At 35.9% G+C, this 17,235-nt stretch overlaps 2 protein-coding genes across 32 annotated transcripts in view; both read right to left on the reverse strand.

The window, feature by feature from the left end:
• The window catches only part of ttn.2 (titin, tandem duplicate 2), a 163,720-nt gene that overhangs the window by 89,088 nt on the left and 57,397 nt on the right, over positions 1-17,235 (reverse strand). For 8 of the 31 annotated variants that reach the window (XM_048194404.1, XM_048194401.1, XM_048194418.1 and 5 more), the window contains 28 exons: positions 17,153-17,203; positions 16,730-16,801; positions 16,236-16,295; positions 15,991-16,062; positions 15,413-15,577; positions 15,131-15,241; positions 14,755-14,865; positions 14,376-14,486; positions 13,997-14,107; positions 13,372-13,665; positions 13,192-13,287; positions 8,362-8,451; positions 8,072-8,152; positions 7,225-7,299; positions 7,070-7,129; positions 6,668-6,712; positions 4,200-4,244; positions 3,632-4,030; positions 3,240-3,509; positions 2,875-3,150; positions 2,644-2,783; positions 2,434-2,560; positions 2,060-2,326; positions 1,681-1,947; positions 1,214-1,477; positions 951-1,090; positions 738-864; positions 102-368 (listed from right to left, as the gene is read on the reverse strand). In XM_048194404.1, coding sequence (XP_048050361.1) covers positions 102-368; positions 738-864; positions 951-1,090; positions 1,214-1,477; positions 1,681-1,947; positions 2,060-2,326; positions 2,434-2,560; positions 2,644-2,783; positions 2,875-3,150; positions 3,240-3,509; positions 3,632-4,030; positions 4,200-4,244; positions 6,668-6,712; positions 7,070-7,129; positions 7,225-7,299; positions 8,072-8,152; positions 8,362-8,451; positions 13,192-13,287; positions 13,372-13,665; positions 13,997-14,107; positions 14,376-14,486; positions 14,755-14,865; positions 15,131-15,241; positions 15,413-15,577; positions 15,991-16,062; positions 16,236-16,295; positions 16,730-16,801; positions 17,153-17,203 — 4,194 coding nt within the window. The remainder of the gene's footprint in view (positions 1-101; positions 369-737; positions 865-950; positions 1,091-1,213; positions 1,478-1,680; positions 1,948-2,059; positions 2,327-2,433; positions 2,561-2,643; positions 2,784-2,874; positions 3,151-3,239; positions 3,510-3,631; positions 4,031-4,199; positions 4,245-6,667; positions 6,713-7,069; positions 7,130-7,224; positions 7,300-8,071; positions 8,153-8,361; positions 8,452-13,191; positions 13,288-13,371; positions 13,666-13,996; positions 14,108-14,375; positions 14,487-14,754; positions 14,866-15,130; positions 15,242-15,412; positions 15,578-15,990; positions 16,063-16,235; positions 16,296-16,729; positions 16,802-17,152; positions 17,204-17,235) is intronic. The other 23 variants (XM_048194420.1, XM_048194397.1, XM_048194390.1 and 20 more) reach the window with 22 other exon arrangements.
• On the reverse strand, positions 4,201-6,660 carry LOC125270634 (titin-like). The gene has a single exon (XM_048194450.1). It carries the CDS (start codon positions 6,407-6,409, stop codon positions 4,457-4,459), a length of 1,953 nt encoding a protein of 650 aa, XP_048050407.1. The 5' UTR covers positions 6,410-6,660; the 3' UTR covers positions 4,201-4,456.

Consider the following 17,235-nt stretch of genomic DNA (forward strand, 5'->3'; position numbering starts at 1 on the left):
CATGATTCAATCTGCCACTTAAAACAAATAAATGAAAAAACAACAAACAAACATGAAATAACCATTTTTTTAAATTAATGTATTTATTTTCTCCGCCTTACCCTGAATAACAAGCTTGGCAGATGTCCTCTTGTCTTCAGCCTCAAACATGTACTTAGCCTCATCCTCATAGGCAGCGGATTTGACCACCAGAATGTGTCTTTTGCCCTCCTGAAGTACCTCAAATTTATCATCAGTTGTAATCTCCTGAGATCCTTTCAACCAACGGAAGCTCTTTGGCGGTCTTGAGATCTCACACTCAAACCTTGCCTCATCTTTCTCATACACATGCACATCAGCGAGAGGCGTTACAAAAGTAATGGGAAGCTCTGCAAAAAATATAAAAAGAACATGCCTGATTATCTGAGTATCTAAACTAACTTAATTAAGTGTTTTTGTAGTTCACTTCAATAACTTTTATATTGCAATACTGTATGTAAGCAGCAGTCTAGTTAATTTCAAAGAACTTAAGAACAAAACAGCTGGAAAATGTTGGATCAGTAAAAATGAAAGAATTTAATTATGTATGTATGTATGTATGTATTTAGCAAGCTAGCCTAAAAGTGTAATCGGCAGTTTGAAGTTTCCCCCAGAACTGAGACGTTCCAAACTTTTCATTCAACGGATAAGTGTTTGCCGGTCACAGGAAAAAGTTTTAGAATCAAACAATGGCTACATAAAATTTAGGCATGATGTACCTTTCACTTTTAGATTGGCAGAGCATTTTGCATTGGCACCCTGGAATGTAACCTCTCCAGACTGGGACACTTTGCAGTTGTACAAAGTTAAGATGTGCTTAGCACCATCTTCAATGATTTCAACATCCTGTTTCAACAAAGACAAAAATACAATTAAGCCGCTCATACAAATGTTACATTTGTCACCATTTCAAATAGCTTCAGTAGCCTTACAGGTGATGTAGTGAGGACTTCTCCTTGCAGTTTCCATTGGCCATGGACATCATCTTCAGAGATTTCCACCTCAAAACGAGCCGTCTCACCATCAAAGAGCTCAACGCCATACATGGGTCGCACCACTTTGATGTCACGAGCTGATTAGATAGATGGATGGCGGGATGGATGGATAGATAGATTGAGATACATTTTTGTAGGGCAATTTAGAGCAAAAAAAGTATTGACATTTACATTTTATGACCATAAACTTGAACACTGACCTTCAATGTTCATAGTGGCTGAAGTTTTGTCTGTTCCACAGTCACAAACATATAACCCTTTGTCTTTGTCCTCGATTTTTTTGATGTTTAGGATTCTTCGTTTGCCATCAACTTTCATGGTAATCATCTTGGAGGCTTTAATTTCAGTCTCATTGTGGAACCACTTCACAGGAACGTCTTTGCTGAGCTCACAGTCAAGATTGACCTCATCTTTCTCAACTGCAGTGTAATCTTGCAGTTTAACTGTGAAGTAGGCATCTCCCTCTATATTAAAGTAAATAAAATGTAATAAGTAAAAAAAGTTGAGAAAACCTGTAATGCAGTTTGTGGAATAAAACGTTTTATTCATGTTCAAATAAGCTGCAGCTCATACAGCAACAAGTTAATGTTCAAAAGTTAATTTATTTACCACGTATTTCACCACCACCACCATCATCATCATAAAAAAAAGAAGTATAAAAAGTTACCTAGCACTGTCAGGTTTGCTGCTGTTGACAATCCTTTAGCCTCTGCTTTTATTTGGCAAGTATCATCTAGAGTAACATCCTTGATTTCTAGTATATGTTTCTTTCCATCAACATGCGTAAGTATAGTTCTGCTTGGATGCAGTTTTGTTTCATTTTTGTACCATGTCACTGGTACATTGTCATGGGACAGTTCAAACTCAAACCGAGCCGTTTTACCTTCCTTAACAGTTTGATCCGTTATTGGTGAGATGAATTTCAGCCGCATACCTATAATGTGTTAGTCCATTGCAAAACCATTTTAGCTTGGTGATTTTGTGAACAAAACACATTTTTCACAGAACCCTATAGTGACTGAAATATTGCTTCAATAAAAACTTACCCTCAACTGTCAGTTTGGCTGTTGATGTTTTACCCAGCACCTCAATAGTGTATTCTCCCTCATCCTCAAATTCACAGTGGTTTATGACCAACATGTGTTTCTTTCCATCATCAATGATATCATATTTTTGGTCTGATGTTACTATATCAGATCCTCTCAACCACATGACTTTAGGCACATCTTTCGTGATTGTGCACTCAAACTTTGCCTGTTTCTTTTCATGCACAGTAACATCCTTCAATGGGACTGTGAAGTCCATTTCAATTTCTATGGGTGTGAATAATAGTTATCACAAAATAGTTATTTTTTACCCTCTTCAGTTTATAAATACTGCATTTCTTGTTCGGACATGCATTTTATTCTCATCAACATACCTTTGACAGTTAGCATTGCACTGGTAATGGCATTCAAAGCTTGGTAAGAGACTTCTCCAGCCTGGTCAAGTTGAACATTTTTCAGTGTGAGGAATCTTTTATTTCCCTCTGCTCTGATATCACAAGTCTGAGGATGAAAAATGATAGAATTACTTGTTTAAAATAAACTGATGCAACCTCTTCAGTTATATATATATAATTATATCTTACCGGTGATCTTGTCAGAACCTGCCCTCTCAGTTTCCATTCTCCAGGCACATCTTCTTCTGAAATTGCAGTATCAAAGCTGGCCTCCCCTTTCTCAACCACCTCCACACTAGCAAGAGGCTTCAAGATCTCAGCTTCACGCTCTATATTTTTAACAGACAAAAAACAGTATTTAAGGGAATACAAAAACAATATTCTGCAAAAGTTAATAAATGAAAATACTGTCTAACACACCTCCAAGAGTGAGTTTTGCTGCATATCTGCGGCCCTCAACTTCTATGGCATACTCTCCAACATCATCAGGTTGAGCATTCTTGATTGTAAGCGTCATATCTTTTCCAACCTTTTTCACTTCAATCTTATCTGTAGGTTCAGTAGGAATTTCTTCATCTCCCTTGAACCACTTCCAGTTGGGAGTATCCTTGTACAGTTCGCACTTGAATGTGGCAGTAGCCTTTGGTTTCACATGCTGGTCCCTCAAAGGTTTTGTCAACCAATCTCTGATTATTTCTGCAAAGGTAGATATTTAGTTTAGTCATTTTGGGTACAGAACTATTAATTACTAAAGTAAATAACTATAAAGATGATCATATGCATACCAATGACTTTGACATTGGCTTGTGTCTTGATGTCCTCGCACTCGCAAGTGTAAACACCAGCATCATCATCATTTGTGTCGTGGATCGTCACAGAGCGCTGCAGTCCAATTACATTGATTTGAATTTTGCCAGCAATTTCCTTGAGCTCTTTTCCATTCTTCTTCCAGACCACGTCCCTGTCCTTGCTCAACTCACAGGTCAGGTACATTGGCTGTCCCTTAATCACAGACATTTCCTCCTCAAGAGTCTTTGTGAACTTCACTGGCAACTCTATCAAACAAAAATAAATAAAGAGAAGATGATCTCAATTCATGTGGTAATATTTTTATATACATCTTTTAAATAAGATTATGACAGTATATTCATATTTTTACTCATAATCATTGCACTACCTTCAACAATAAGTTTAGCTGTTGAGGTCTTCTCCTTGTTGCCAAGCTTTGCAACACACGTGTACTCTCCAGTGTCTGAAAGCTGTACATCAATGATTTGCAGTTTGCGGTCTTTGCCATCAGATGTGAATTTGTGCTTTGGACTCTCCCTTAGATTGCTTCCATCCTTCATCCAGGTGGTGATAGCAGTAGAGGGAGAAACCTGGCACTCAAATACAGCCGAGGAGCCAATTGACTCAGCCTCCTGCAACACAATATCTTTGAGCTCCTTCACAAACTTCAAGGGGACCGGTTTGAGCTGGAAACCAAATGATGAATCTGCTGGAGGTTTGTCACCACCAGCACCAGGCTTCAGGCCTCTACCCCTTCCAGCATCACCAGGAGAAGGAGTTTGTCTTGCTGTAATGTAAAAATAGGATTAATTAAACTAAAACTTTACACTCAAAGAAATGCTTAGTAAGACCATTTCATACAGATAAATTCCTTCCAGAGCTGTCATGAGTGAATATATAAATGGTTTAAAATGGCTAAGGGAAAAAAATAAAAGCAATTTAATAAATAAACATACGTTTCAAGCCTCTGCCTCTTCCAGCTTCCTCTTTAGGCTTTCCCTCTGAGCAAACAAAAGTCAATTATTTCCAATTCATGAACATGGAAAATTTTATTAAAATATCAAGTAATGAAAAAACAATTAGAGACAAAAGGGAAAATGTTAAACATAGGGAATGAAGGGTCATGAAGATGATAAAATAATGCTTCCAATTAATGGGAAGTTAGATCCACAAGTTATGATCCAAATCGAATGACTGTTCCTACCACCAATGGTTATATTTCATAGATCAATGAAGACACACACATAAACAACAAACAAGATGAAAAGACATTAAAATACAACACACATGCCACAATGAAGACTGAAGAAGATGAAGAAGGCGGCAGACAAGATTTAGCAGTTTTATGTGGATGGACATGGATGTAGACATGGAAATTATCTGGGAAAAAAATAAATAGGGGGCTGGTTTCCATAGCATGGAAAATGAGGCATTCATTGGTGTAGTTCACAGCCACCCTCTCACCTCGTCTACCCCCTGGCATCCCAGGAGTCTCAAGTGCTCCTTCCTCCAAATATCTTTCTTCAGACCCTTCTGAGCCATAACTGTCTTGAGAAACAACATCCCATCCCCATGCTTCGTCTTCATCTTCAGCTTCAGCTTCAAATTCACCCTCAAACTCTTGTTCAAATACTTCTTCCTCAATCTGAGTTGACACTTTTCTTAACTGTACAGCTCCGGGAGACAACTCCTTTAGGACTGGAATCTCCTCTACTTCAGAAATCGGAGGAGTTTCTTCATATTTGTCCTCCTCAGGTGAAATCTTCGAAGGTACTTTTTTCAAGACAACAGCTTCAATTGAGTCTTTAGGTGAAACTTTCTTAGGCTTCTTTGCCAAATCCTCACTAGGCTTCCTCGCCACAGGAACTGATTCAGATGGTTTTGGTTTCTCAACCTTGGGCGAAGGAATCTTTTCAGGCTCTACACCACCCTTTGCACGCTCTACTGGTTTTAGAATTATTTCTTCTTTCTTCTCAGCCTCTTTGGGTAAAATACCCTTTTTGGTGACTATAGGCTTCTTCTCGTCTTCCTTTGGTGTAATCTCCTTTACCGGGGTAACTTTTTTAGGCAGCGTCTTTTTGTCTTCTACGGGTACTATAGTTGGTATCTTCTGAACCTCTTTACCTTTGTCTGGAGTTTCTTGACTGTCAACTCTTTTTGGTGGAATACTTGGTTCTTTTTTAATGTCATCTTTTGGTGCTCTACTAAGTGGTGACAACTCAATTGGTTTTTGTTCTTTTGGCTCTGGAACCTCCTTTTCTTTTGGTGATCCAGCTGAAGGTTTCTTTGTAAATGGTTTTAGTTGAACCTTCTCAGGCTCCTGATCTTTAGATGGAATTTTACCTTTACCTTTAAATAATTTCTCTGTTGGCTCTGAAGGTGCTTCATCTTTTGGAGGTCTGGTTACAGCTTTAACAGCAACTTCATCTGGCTCCTTTTTATCAGGAACAGAGGGCTCTTCTTTTTTCGTGAGGACATCAAGTTCTTTTGGCTTCTCATCCTTTTCAGGTCGCTCTCCTTTCTGAAAAGTAAGTGGTTCTCTACTTCTGTCAAACGTTATAGGTTCTCTTCCTTTTTCATCCTTTTTAGTGTCTTTTTCAGTTTCAGCTGGTGGTTTTACAGGTTTCTCAAATGGCTTTAATTTTACAGACTCTTGTTCTTTTGTGTCTAACGGTAACTTTTTAACCTTTTTCAGTGCTAAGCCAGGCTCCTCTGGTGTATCTTTTTTTGGAACCTTTCCTATTTTTGTCTTCTTTGCTTTTTCTTCTTCTACGCTTTCTGGTTTTATCTGAGGTGATACTTGATCAGGTTCAACAGGTCTCTTTTTGTCTACCTCTGGTTGGATTTTCTCAACTCTCTTGGTAGTTTCATAAGTCTCAAAATGCATTTCTGCCTCATAACTTTCAGTTATGATAACTTCAGTGTGAGCCTCAGCATACACTTTTGGGCCTTCTTTATATTCCTCCTCTTGTGGTTTGGGCACTTTCTTCAGTTTGACCGTTTCTTGATCTTCATCTTTATCTTTGGATACCCTTGCAGCTTTCTTCAAGGTAGGAATTTCAAATCTTCCCTCGTTTTCCTTTAGTTTAAGAACTTTTCCTTTAGATTTGGAAATGTATTGGATTATAAAGTGAACGATACATACAAACAACCAACAACAGCACATTTAACACATTGACAACCCTTGGTCTCCAAGTACAACAAACCATGACAAGACAAAACATAATACAAGACTAAAGGACACAATAAATAACAGACAAAGTGACAAAAGTGGAACTGACAACATACAACATTTCAATACACATAACAAAATTCAAAATAACATCACAAGCACAATTAGAAAGAACAACTATTCTGAAATGGCTCAACCACCTGCGAGAAAATATTTTACGTTTTATGATTTTAATTTTTAAAATGCTCTTACCTTTCTTTCCTGGTCCAGGTGCAGAAACTGGTCCTTTTTCACCATCTGATTTAGAAATGTAGTCACAAAAAGTTAAAACAAGTTATAATAACAATATTTCTTATCTAGTGAAAAGAAAAGTGTCTAAATTAAATAAAGGAGTGCATTTTCATTGGTTGTAAGTTAACCTGCTAAAGAAGACATCTTTCTTTATTAAGTGGAATGGGAATGCTATCAAGTGCATTCACTTAATAGCTTACAAATAAAGAGAAACACACAGAAAACACAACATGACAGACATTGCGGCACATGTTACAAAGTTTTTACATTGAGAAGCAGATTGTGACCTACCGTTTATTAACAATCTAAAGATATATTATAAACAGTGGGAGTATTTATGAAGCAGGGTTTCTGTTTCGGTACCTTCCACTGGTTCTTCCTTTGGAGCAGGCTTTGGTTTCTCTGGTTCTTTAGGTGTAGGTACTTCAAAAGGAATATTAAAGACATGATGAGATTTCTGAACTAGACATTCCTTCACAGCACATTACAGGGATGTGGACTTGTGGTTACCATAATACCTTTTGTTGGAATTGTCTTCTCTTCCTTGGGCTTAGGGATGAGTTTATCTTCAGGCTTCTTATCGACCTCTTTAACTTAAAATAAAGCATGTTGTTTGATGTCAATTTAAGTCGAAAGACATTTAAGATAATAATGTGATGAAAGAACAAAGTATTTCAAACCTCTATCGAGGATAAGAAACAGACACACAGATATTACAAGCATGACATACAACACATAAAAATGCTCTGCTTAAATATACTCTATATGCGTATGTTAAAATAATGAATCAGCCATTTTAGTTGTGATGTGCAACATATTCTCATGACAGTACTGTATATGAAGCGTTATAGATTAACATTTTACAAGTTATACAAGAAAGGAATAAGTGAACAATCAAGATGAGCAGGTCATAGGGATGTGAGATATGTGGAGATATCACAGCTTATATTTTAAGTATTTTGAGAAAATATGAAGATATTTGCTGTGGAAGTTAGTCAATATTAAGAAGAACTCATGCAAACAACAACAACAACGACGACGACGACGACGACGACATGCATTCACATAGATTTCACAGAACATGTTTTAAGCATCCCAAAGAGATTGTGTCTTAACCACACAAAATTGTGATAAAATTAAAGACTATTTACTTAGACTCTTACTAAGTAAGAGTGGTTCACTAAGCATGAACTTTTTATAATTAAGACTGTTTGAGACTTGCAACACACACAAAGCACAAATTATACAGAACATAAAAGCAAATGTACAATATGTTAAGGCCCTCTATTGAGGTTAAAATACACAAAAGAAACACATATTGTTGTTAGACAAAACATATCACAAACATATCAAACAAAAAAGTACCTTCTGGGGAAACTGTCTTTGCCTTAGGCTCGGGCAAAGTTTCTTTCTTTTTTTCAGGTTCTGGAGATGGTTTCTTTTCAACTGTGAAAATTACAAATTTGAATGTGTTATGATGAGAAAAATTATGAAGTTACGATGAACAAATAATAAAACTGAGTACATCAAGTTATGAAGGACTTGACTTGACAAAAACAGGACAAACAATGAAAAGAGACAACAATAATTTGACAAACTGAAACATAAAATTTAGTATGACATAAAAAGAGTTTGTTGAAGAATCCCCATTATACCTTTTGGGGGTGCCACTTCTTTCACAGAAACGGGTGTCTTCTCTGGAGATGGTATCTTTTCTAGAGGTGGTTTCTTCTCTGGTTCTGCCACTTTACATCACAAATAAAATGTTACATTATAAACCCAAACCCAATTTTAGCCATTTTACCATTAGACTCAAACATAACATAAAAGGTTTTTACACACAAAACGGGGAAAATGACGAACACACAAACTTAAAGATCAGAGGTCATAACATTATTTATGACTTAAAGGCGGGACAAAGAAGAGGTTAGTCAGAGAGCAAAAATAAATAAATAAATCTTCTGAATGTTTTGTGTTGTTTGTCCTCTGGCAGTATCCAACTTGATGCAATTGCAAGAAAATTTCTTTTTGTGTCAATAAATATTGATTACAACAGACAAGTGACACACAAGAGCACACAGACATATAAACACTCAGTATAAGAAAGAAGTTCAAAGAAGTTAATTTCTAAGAAATTAAGAGAAATATACAACACAAGATGTTGTCTGATGTCATTATACCTTTTGTAGGGGTCACCTCTTTCTTTTGAGGTACTATAGCATCTGCTCTTTTAGTGATAGCAACCATTTCCTTCTTTTTAGGCTCAACATCTTTCTCCTGTGGTTTAGGCTCAGAAAAGCCATTTTTCTTTTTCTGCACAATTTCTTCTATTTTAGGAAATGTAACAATCTGCTTTTTTGGCAAAGCATCTTCTTTCTCTTCCAGTTTAATTATGTGGGACACTTCCTTCTGTAGACATGTAATTTCTTCCCTATCAAGAAAGGGAGCAACTTCTGTTCTTTTAAGTGTTAATTCTTCTTTCTCTTTTGAAATTTGTGTGGGCATTATCTCTTTTGTCTGAGGTATAGTTTCTTCTGTTTTAGGAGCAGTTTTAGCCTGCTTCCTTTTTGGTGGAACTATTACTTCTGCTGTCAGTGTGGGAGCTTCAATTTGAGTTACTGTTTTCTCATCCTTTTTACCAGGAAGAGGAACCTCTTTCTTTTTCAGTAATATTTCCGCTTCTTCCCTGGGAGGGGGAAGCACCACCTTCCTTTTAGATACAATATCATCGTCCTTTATAAGAGGAAGAGGAAATTCTTTCTTTTTAGGCAATATTTCCTCATCCTTTTTGGGAGGCAGAACCATCTCTTTCTTTTCAAATACAATGTCCTTATCCATTATGGGAGGAATATATTTCTCTTTAGGTAACATTTTCTCATCCTGTTTAGCAGGAAGAGGAACCTCTTTCTTTTGAAGTGCAATTTCCTCTTCCATTTTATGGGGAAGAAGAACATCTCTTTTTTTAGATACAATTTCATCTTTCTTTTTAGGAGGAAGAGGCAAGGATTCTTCATCCTTTCTGGGAGAAACATCTTTCTTTTTAGGTAACATTTCCTCATCCTGTTTAGCAGGAAGAGAAGCCTCTTTCTTTTGAAGAGCAATTTCATCTTCATTTCTGGATGGAAGAACAATCTCTTTCTTTTCAAATACAATTTTCTCATCCATTCTGGAAGGAATGGCTTTCTTTTTAGGTAACATTTCCTCTTCCTGTTTAGCAGAAAGAACCTCTTTCTTTTGAAGAACAATTTCATCTTCCTTTTTAGGAGGAAGCTCTTCCTTTTTAGGTAATATTTCCTCATCTTTTCTGTTAGAAAAATCAACCTTGTTGTTTTGGACTGCTATTTCTTCATCTTTTCTGAGAGGAAGAGAAACCTCATCCTTTTTAGGAGAAGCAGCAAACTTTTTCTTTTGAATTTCTTCCTTTTTAGGACCAACAATATCTTTTTTATTAAGTTTGTCTGCGATTTTCTTTTTTTGGGGACCAGCATCAGTCTCTCTTTTTTGATCTACTTTGCCTTCTATATCTTCCAATTTACTATTTGTAGCAACTGGTTTCTTATAACCTATGTCCCTAATTAAATCTCCTCCCTCAGTAGCCAATGACTGAGCAACCTCTGGCTTTTTAGAAGGTTCTTGCACTTCAAAAGAATAATGTTGAAAAATAGCTTCTGTAAAAGGAGAATGTGGAAGATTAATGTTGTCTCTAGCTTTGAAACAACTCTTCTTATTTCATTATTTTGACATTGGAGATTTCTGATCACTGAGAGTTTAGAGGGATTGCATCTTATAAAAGGTACAATTCCTCTAAACTCTCAGTGATCATATATCCACAATTTTGAAATCATAATGTAAGCACTGTTTTATTTATTATTATTATTATTATTATTATTATCTTACCTGTCATTATAAGTGCTCTAGATGGCTTTTCACCAGAAAATGTTTCACTCATCCTAAATTCTTCTGAAGACAATATACTTTCTTTTGAAGAATCCTCCAGTTTTAAAATTTGTAAACTGTCAATTTCTGTGCTCTTTTTTCCATCATACAGTATTTCTGCATGCGATACAGGTTTTTGATGAGAGACATCCTCTTTAGAAGTTTCTTCTATCCGCATTGTCTTCTTTTCAATTCTGTCTGATGGAGTGACTTCATCCTTCCTCAGAACAGAAGTGGATTCTTGAAGATCTTGGATGTGGTGAAGAATTGTGAAGAATTGAAAGACAATATATTTGAAATGGAGATGATTCATATATCTGGTAAAGGGGTATGCTTCATACAAAAAAAGTCAGAATTTCGTGTGTCTTTTTGCTGAAAAATAATTTCAGTAAAAGTTGAATATGGAAAAATTAATACTATTATTTACACAAATTCTCTTGTAGTGATTTTTATAATCTGTACTTTTAACAGGGTGCAACTCCTCTAAAATCTTAATGATCTGTGGTGTTTGTGCAGTTTGTACATTTTGGGGTTTGGTTTCACACACTTGAAAGACATTAAAGATTGCCATTCTTAGTATACCCCATTGGATTTAAACAGATTATGAAGACAAAGATGACATTCAAGAGAAAAAAAAGATGTTAAAAAGAAGAAAGATTACAAAGAATCCAGTGGTGCTTGATTTGTGTACCTTCAGTCTTCTCATATTTCTTTGGTGGAAAAAGAATTGTATCCGGCTTTCTTTGCAGTTCTTCTTTTGAAGATTTGGTCCGTGTTGAATCGTAAACAATTTAAGAGAGTATTTAATTCTCAGTTAGCACAGTTTTAAGAAATTTGTAAGTGAAAGTTCATAACTATAAGATCAAGAGATCACTCTAGCGAGTGGTAAGAGGTTAATGAAGAATACAAACAAACAGGAAAAGGACAAGAGACAAACATATAGGACTACACAGACAGTAAGAAATTAGTACAATAATATAGTTCAAGATATGTTTTCAAAGAAAATTGTTTTTTAAGACAGGAAAATAAAGAATAAGATAAAAAGATGTTATCTGATACTGTATCATTGTACCTTTTGTAGGGGTCACCTCTTTCTTTTGGGGTACAATTTCTTCATCCTTTTCAGCAGGAACAGGAACTTCTTTCTTATGAGGCATTATGACCTCTTCTTTTTTAGTGACAGCAACTACTTCCTTCTTTTTAGGCAAAATTTCTTCTTTCTCTTCCAGTTTTGGTATAAAGGATACCTCCTTCTGTATATGTGTAATTTCCTCTCTAAAGAAAATCTCTTCTCTTTCTTCTTTCTTCTCTGAAACTTGTTCGGAAAGTATCACATCCTTCTGTAGACGTGTAATTTCTTCTAGGAGGAACATTTCTTTTTCTTCTTTCTTCTCTGAAATTTGTGTAGGAAATATCTCTTTCTTATGAGCCATAATCTGAGGCACATCTTTTTTAGGAACTTCTTTCTCTTGAGATACAATTTCATCCTTTTTTGGAAGAGGAGGAACCTCTTTAATTTTAGGTTCAATTGCCTTATCCTTTTTAAGAGGAAGAGGAACCTCTTTTGTTTGAGGTACAATTCCATCCTTTTTAGGAGGAAGAGGGACCTCTTTCTTTTCAGGTTCAACTGCCTCATCCTTTTTAGGAGGAAGAGGAACCTCTTTCTTTATAGGCAATATTTTCTCATCCTTTTTAGGAGGAAGAGGAACCTCTTTCTTTTTAGGTTCAATTGCCTCATCCTTTTTAGGAGGAAGAGTGACCTCTTTCTTTGTAGGTTCAATTGACTCTTCCTCTTTAACAGGAAGCTGAACATCTTTCTTTTGATATACAATTTCATCCTTTTTAAGAGGAAGAGGAACCTCTTTCTTTTTAGGTAATATTTCCTCATCCTGTTTAGCAGGAAGAGGGACCTCTTTCTTTTTAGGTATAATTTCTTCATCCATTTTAAAAGGAAGTGGGACCTCTTTCTTTTTAGGTACAATTTCCTCATCCTTTTTAAACGGAGGTGGGACCTCCTCATCCTTTCTTGCTGTAACATCTTTCTTTTTGGGTAACATTTCCTCTTTCTGTTTAGCAGGAAGAGAAACCTCTGTCCTTTGAGGTACAATTTCCTGCGTTTTAGGAATAGAAATAGTCTCTTTTTTAGGCAGTTTTTCTTCAATTAAGTCTTCTCTCTGTGGAGCCAATATCAGAGGGGCCTCTGGCTTCTTGGAAGGTTCTTGCACTTAGAAAGAATATTCAAGGTAAGAACAATGCTTTAAATCGCACTGTTTTAAGAGTGAGACAAGATGAGCGAAAGAAAATTTAGGTAGATATGAATGCATCTAAATATACAAGACTTAAGATACATAAGAAATCAAGACATAAGATGTAAAAGATATGGTAGAAGCTAAAAATAAGAATATATATATTGCAGGACAAAGACAATGGCATAAACCCCATAAAGCCCAGTGTGAGTCATGTGTTCTTCATAAGAGTGTGGCAAGTTAATAAAGAAACATACAACAGAAAATATCCCTACATACAAAACCTACAGTATATGTCTATACCTTTCTTTGGGGGTTCTTCTACTGCAATGGCTTGGACAGGCACTTTCTTTGTTGGTTCTTGAATTGTTGGTTTTGGTTTCTTTTCTTCAACAAGAACTTTAAAGAACATGCATTGTATTGTTTTAAGAATGACAAATACAACAGAAAATATCCTTATATACAAAACCTCTATGTCTATACCTTTCTTTGGAGGTTCTTCTACTGCAATGGCTTGGTCAGGTTTAGGTGGCACTTTCTTTGGTGGTTCTTGAATTGTTGGTTTTGGTTTCTTTTCTTCAACAAGAACTTTAAAGAGCATGCATTGTATTGTTTTAAGAATGACAAATACAACAGAAAATATCCCTACATACAAAACCTCTATGTCTATACCTTTCTTTGGCGGTTCTTCTACTGCAATGGCTTGGTCAGGTTTAGGTGGCACTTTCATTGGTGGTTCTTGAATTGTTGGTTTTGGTTTCTTTTCTTCAACAAGAACTTTAAAGAACATGCATTGTATTGTTTTAAGATTAAGTATAAAACATAAAAAACACAGTGTCACATACGCTTCCTAACGGAAGCTGGACAATTGCAACAATAAATACGGGTACATGAAAAGCCCATAAAAAATGAAACTCACAAAACAAAGCATTACCAATGAACAATATGCAATAATAAGTGAAATAAAATAATATTGCAGGACAAAGACAATAACAAACAAAAGCCACAGTAAGGTTATGTGTACCTCTTAAGAGTGTGGCAAGTTAATAAAGAAACACACATACTGTACAACAGAAAACAGTCCTGCATACAAAAGGTAAGTCTATACCTTTCTTTGGAGGTTCTTCAATTGGAACTGCAATGGCTTCATCAGGTTTAGCTGGCAATTTCTTTAGCGGTTCTTCAATTGGTGGCTTTGGTTTCTTTTCCTCCACAAGAACTTTAAAGTGCATGCAATGTATTGTTTAAAGATTCATTTTCATAAGTACATGTCAAAGAACACACAGTGTCACACAGAACATGCTTCCTAATGGAAGCTGGACAAGAAGCAATGAACAGTAAATAACAATAAGTGTACATCAAAAAACAAAAATATTGCAGGACAAAGACACTGGCATAAACAAAAGTCACTGTAAGTCATGTGTCCCTCATAGAAGTGTGGATAGTTAATAAAGACCACACATACAAAAGAAAAAGTGACGCAATACCTTTCTTTGGAGGTTCTTCAATTGGAACCGCAATGGCTTCATCAGGTTTAGCTGGCAATTTCTTAATTGGTTCTTGAATTGGTGGTTTTGGTTTCTTTTCCTCCACAAGAACTTTAAAGGACATGCATTGTATTGTTTAAAGATTCATTTTCATAAGTACATGTCAAAGAACACACAGTGTCACACAGAACGTGCTTCCTAATGGAAGCTGGACAAGAAGCAATGAACAGTAAATAACAATAAGTGTACATCAAAAAACAAAAATATTGCAGGACAAAAACACTGGCATAAACAAAAGTCACTGTAAGTCATGTGTCCCTCATAAGAGTGTGGCTAGTTAATAAAGACCACACATACAAAAGAAAACGGGACGCAATACCTTTCTTTGGAGGTTCTTCAATGGGAACTGCAATGGCTTCATCAGGTTTAGCTGGCAGTTTCTTAATTGGTTCTTGAATTGGGGGTTTTGGTTTCTTTTCCTCCACAAGCACTTTAAAGGACATGCATTGTATTGTTTAAAGATTCATTTTCATAAGTACATGTCAAAAAACAAACAGTGTCACATAAAACATGCTTCCTAATGGAAGCTGGACAAGACGCAATTAACAGTAAATAACAATAAATGTACATCAAAAAACAATAATATTGCAGGACAAAGACATTGACAAACAACAGCCAGTGTCATGTGCTCCTCATAAGAATGTGGCTAGTTAATAAAGGCCACACATACAAAAGAAAACAAAGTGACTCAATACCTTTCTTTGGAGGTTCTTCAATGGGAACTGCAATGACTTCATCAGGTTTAGCTGGCACTTTCTTAATTGGTTCTTGAATTAGGGGTTTTGGTTTCTTTTCCTCCACAAGCACTTTAAAGAACATGCAATGATTTGTTTACAAGCACATGTCAAAGAACACACAATGTCACATTTAATGCACTTCCTAATGGAAGCTGGACAACTGTAACAACAAAGGCGGGATAATGAAACGTTCGTAGACAAGAATCCCACATAACATGAAACATAAGCAATTAACAGTACCTTTAGCTGGGGGTGTCTCGGGCTTCTTCACAGGTGTAGGCTCAGGCTCTGGCTCTGGCTTGGGCTTTGGTTCTGGTTTGGGCTCAGCTACTGGTGCAGCTTTAGGCTCTTCAGGTTTAGGAGCAGGAGCCACAGGAGCTACAGGTGCTGCTGGCTGTGGCACTTCTTCATATAACACACATTTTTGGCATTAGTACATTTGCAGAGTTTCAGAAGAGTTAAGATATGAATGAAAACAGCAGTGTGAAGCAGTTAAAATCATATCTCAAACAGAGAAAAAGACAACAAGATAAATAAAAATGGACAGACACAAGATTTGCCATTTGCATACAATAAAATTAAGAACAAGTAGACTTGACATCAATAAAGATACCAAACATAAGACAAGAAAAGACAGAATTAAGAGGGTCACAAAAATTTGATGTATCAACATACATAAACAAACAATAAAGCAAAAATGCCTACATTCACAAGAGGATGTAAAAAAGGACTTGATCAGCTTAAGAGGTGTTTATGCACACATTAATTACCAGTTAATGTGACAGAACAGGAAATAATGGCATGTGTTCATTCCATACCTTTTGCTCTGGGGCGCTCAATTGGCTCTGGCACTGTAACTGCAGTGACTATTTCTTCAACAGGCTTTTTGGCTTTTTGGACAAAAATTTTACAAACATTGTAAGAATATTCAATTAGACAAAAAAAACAACAACAGCAGAATATTCACATCACAGACAGAATTAGAAGAAAGTTTATAAAGTACTCTTTAGACAAACAAAAATTATTTAAAACACTGGAGCACATTGGACAGATATTTGCATACCTTCCACAGGTACTTCAGGTTTTAGCTCCACAGGTTTAGATGGCTCAGGTTCCTCGAATTCTTTGAGAATATTAAGAACAAATACTCTATAATATCAGCTTTGAGAGCGAGCATGCATGAGATACAGGACAAGAATAAACGAGAAAACATTTACACACATGGACGAACTGACACATCCACACAAGCTTAAAAGAATTACTGAAATTAAGAAAACATTCAAAAAGCAAAAAATATGTAATGCAAAATTTAAAGTTTTATGCAAATGTTATTTTAATACTTATTATGATACTAAAATTGTTTATTAATTTGCAGCTGTCACAGAAGCAAATATCACAAACACTGACAGCACACAACATTGATGACACGACATACACAACTAAGGACGTGAAAGTCAACACAAATTTATAAACTCATAAACATGACAGATAAGAAGATAATGTAAGTGTGTTTGCCAAAAAATTAGTAAAGCAGTGAGCAGTTTTCTCTTTCAGTACCTGTCGTTCGAGCCTCCTCTCTCATTCCCACGATTTTCCTACTGACCTCCTCTTCGATCGGGACCCTTGGGGCTGATGAGACAAAGAAAGTCCTTAGAATAATTGGCATAATCACCATAATAATTGGCATTGGAGAAACATTTGACAACACAAAATCTTAACAAAAGATATTAAAAGATATAAGTTGGTAAAGTTACACATATTAACAAAGTCAAACTGATAAATGTATAACAACAAACAACAACACATACAGTACAACTTAATGATATAGTACATTGTGAAGGCATGGTGAAGACAAAGGAAGATACAAACATTATACGAATGACAGAAATACATACGACACATAGATATAACATTATATGAGCAAACAAAAGTGGAAAGAGGGTTAGGACATTATGGTGACCCAAAAGCTCTCAGTAATACCTGTGACTGATATTTCCTCTACAACACTCTCCTCTGTCCAGCTCACATACTCTGGTGAATAGTAAAAAGTTGTTACACGTGTC

Source organism: Megalobrama amblycephala, linkage group LG6 (genome assembly GCF_018812025.1).
Source record: "Megalobrama amblycephala isolate DHTTF-2021 linkage group LG6, ASM1881202v1, whole genome shotgun sequence".
NCBI lineage: Eukaryota > Metazoa > Chordata > Actinopteri > Cypriniformes > Xenocyprididae > Megalobrama > Megalobrama amblycephala.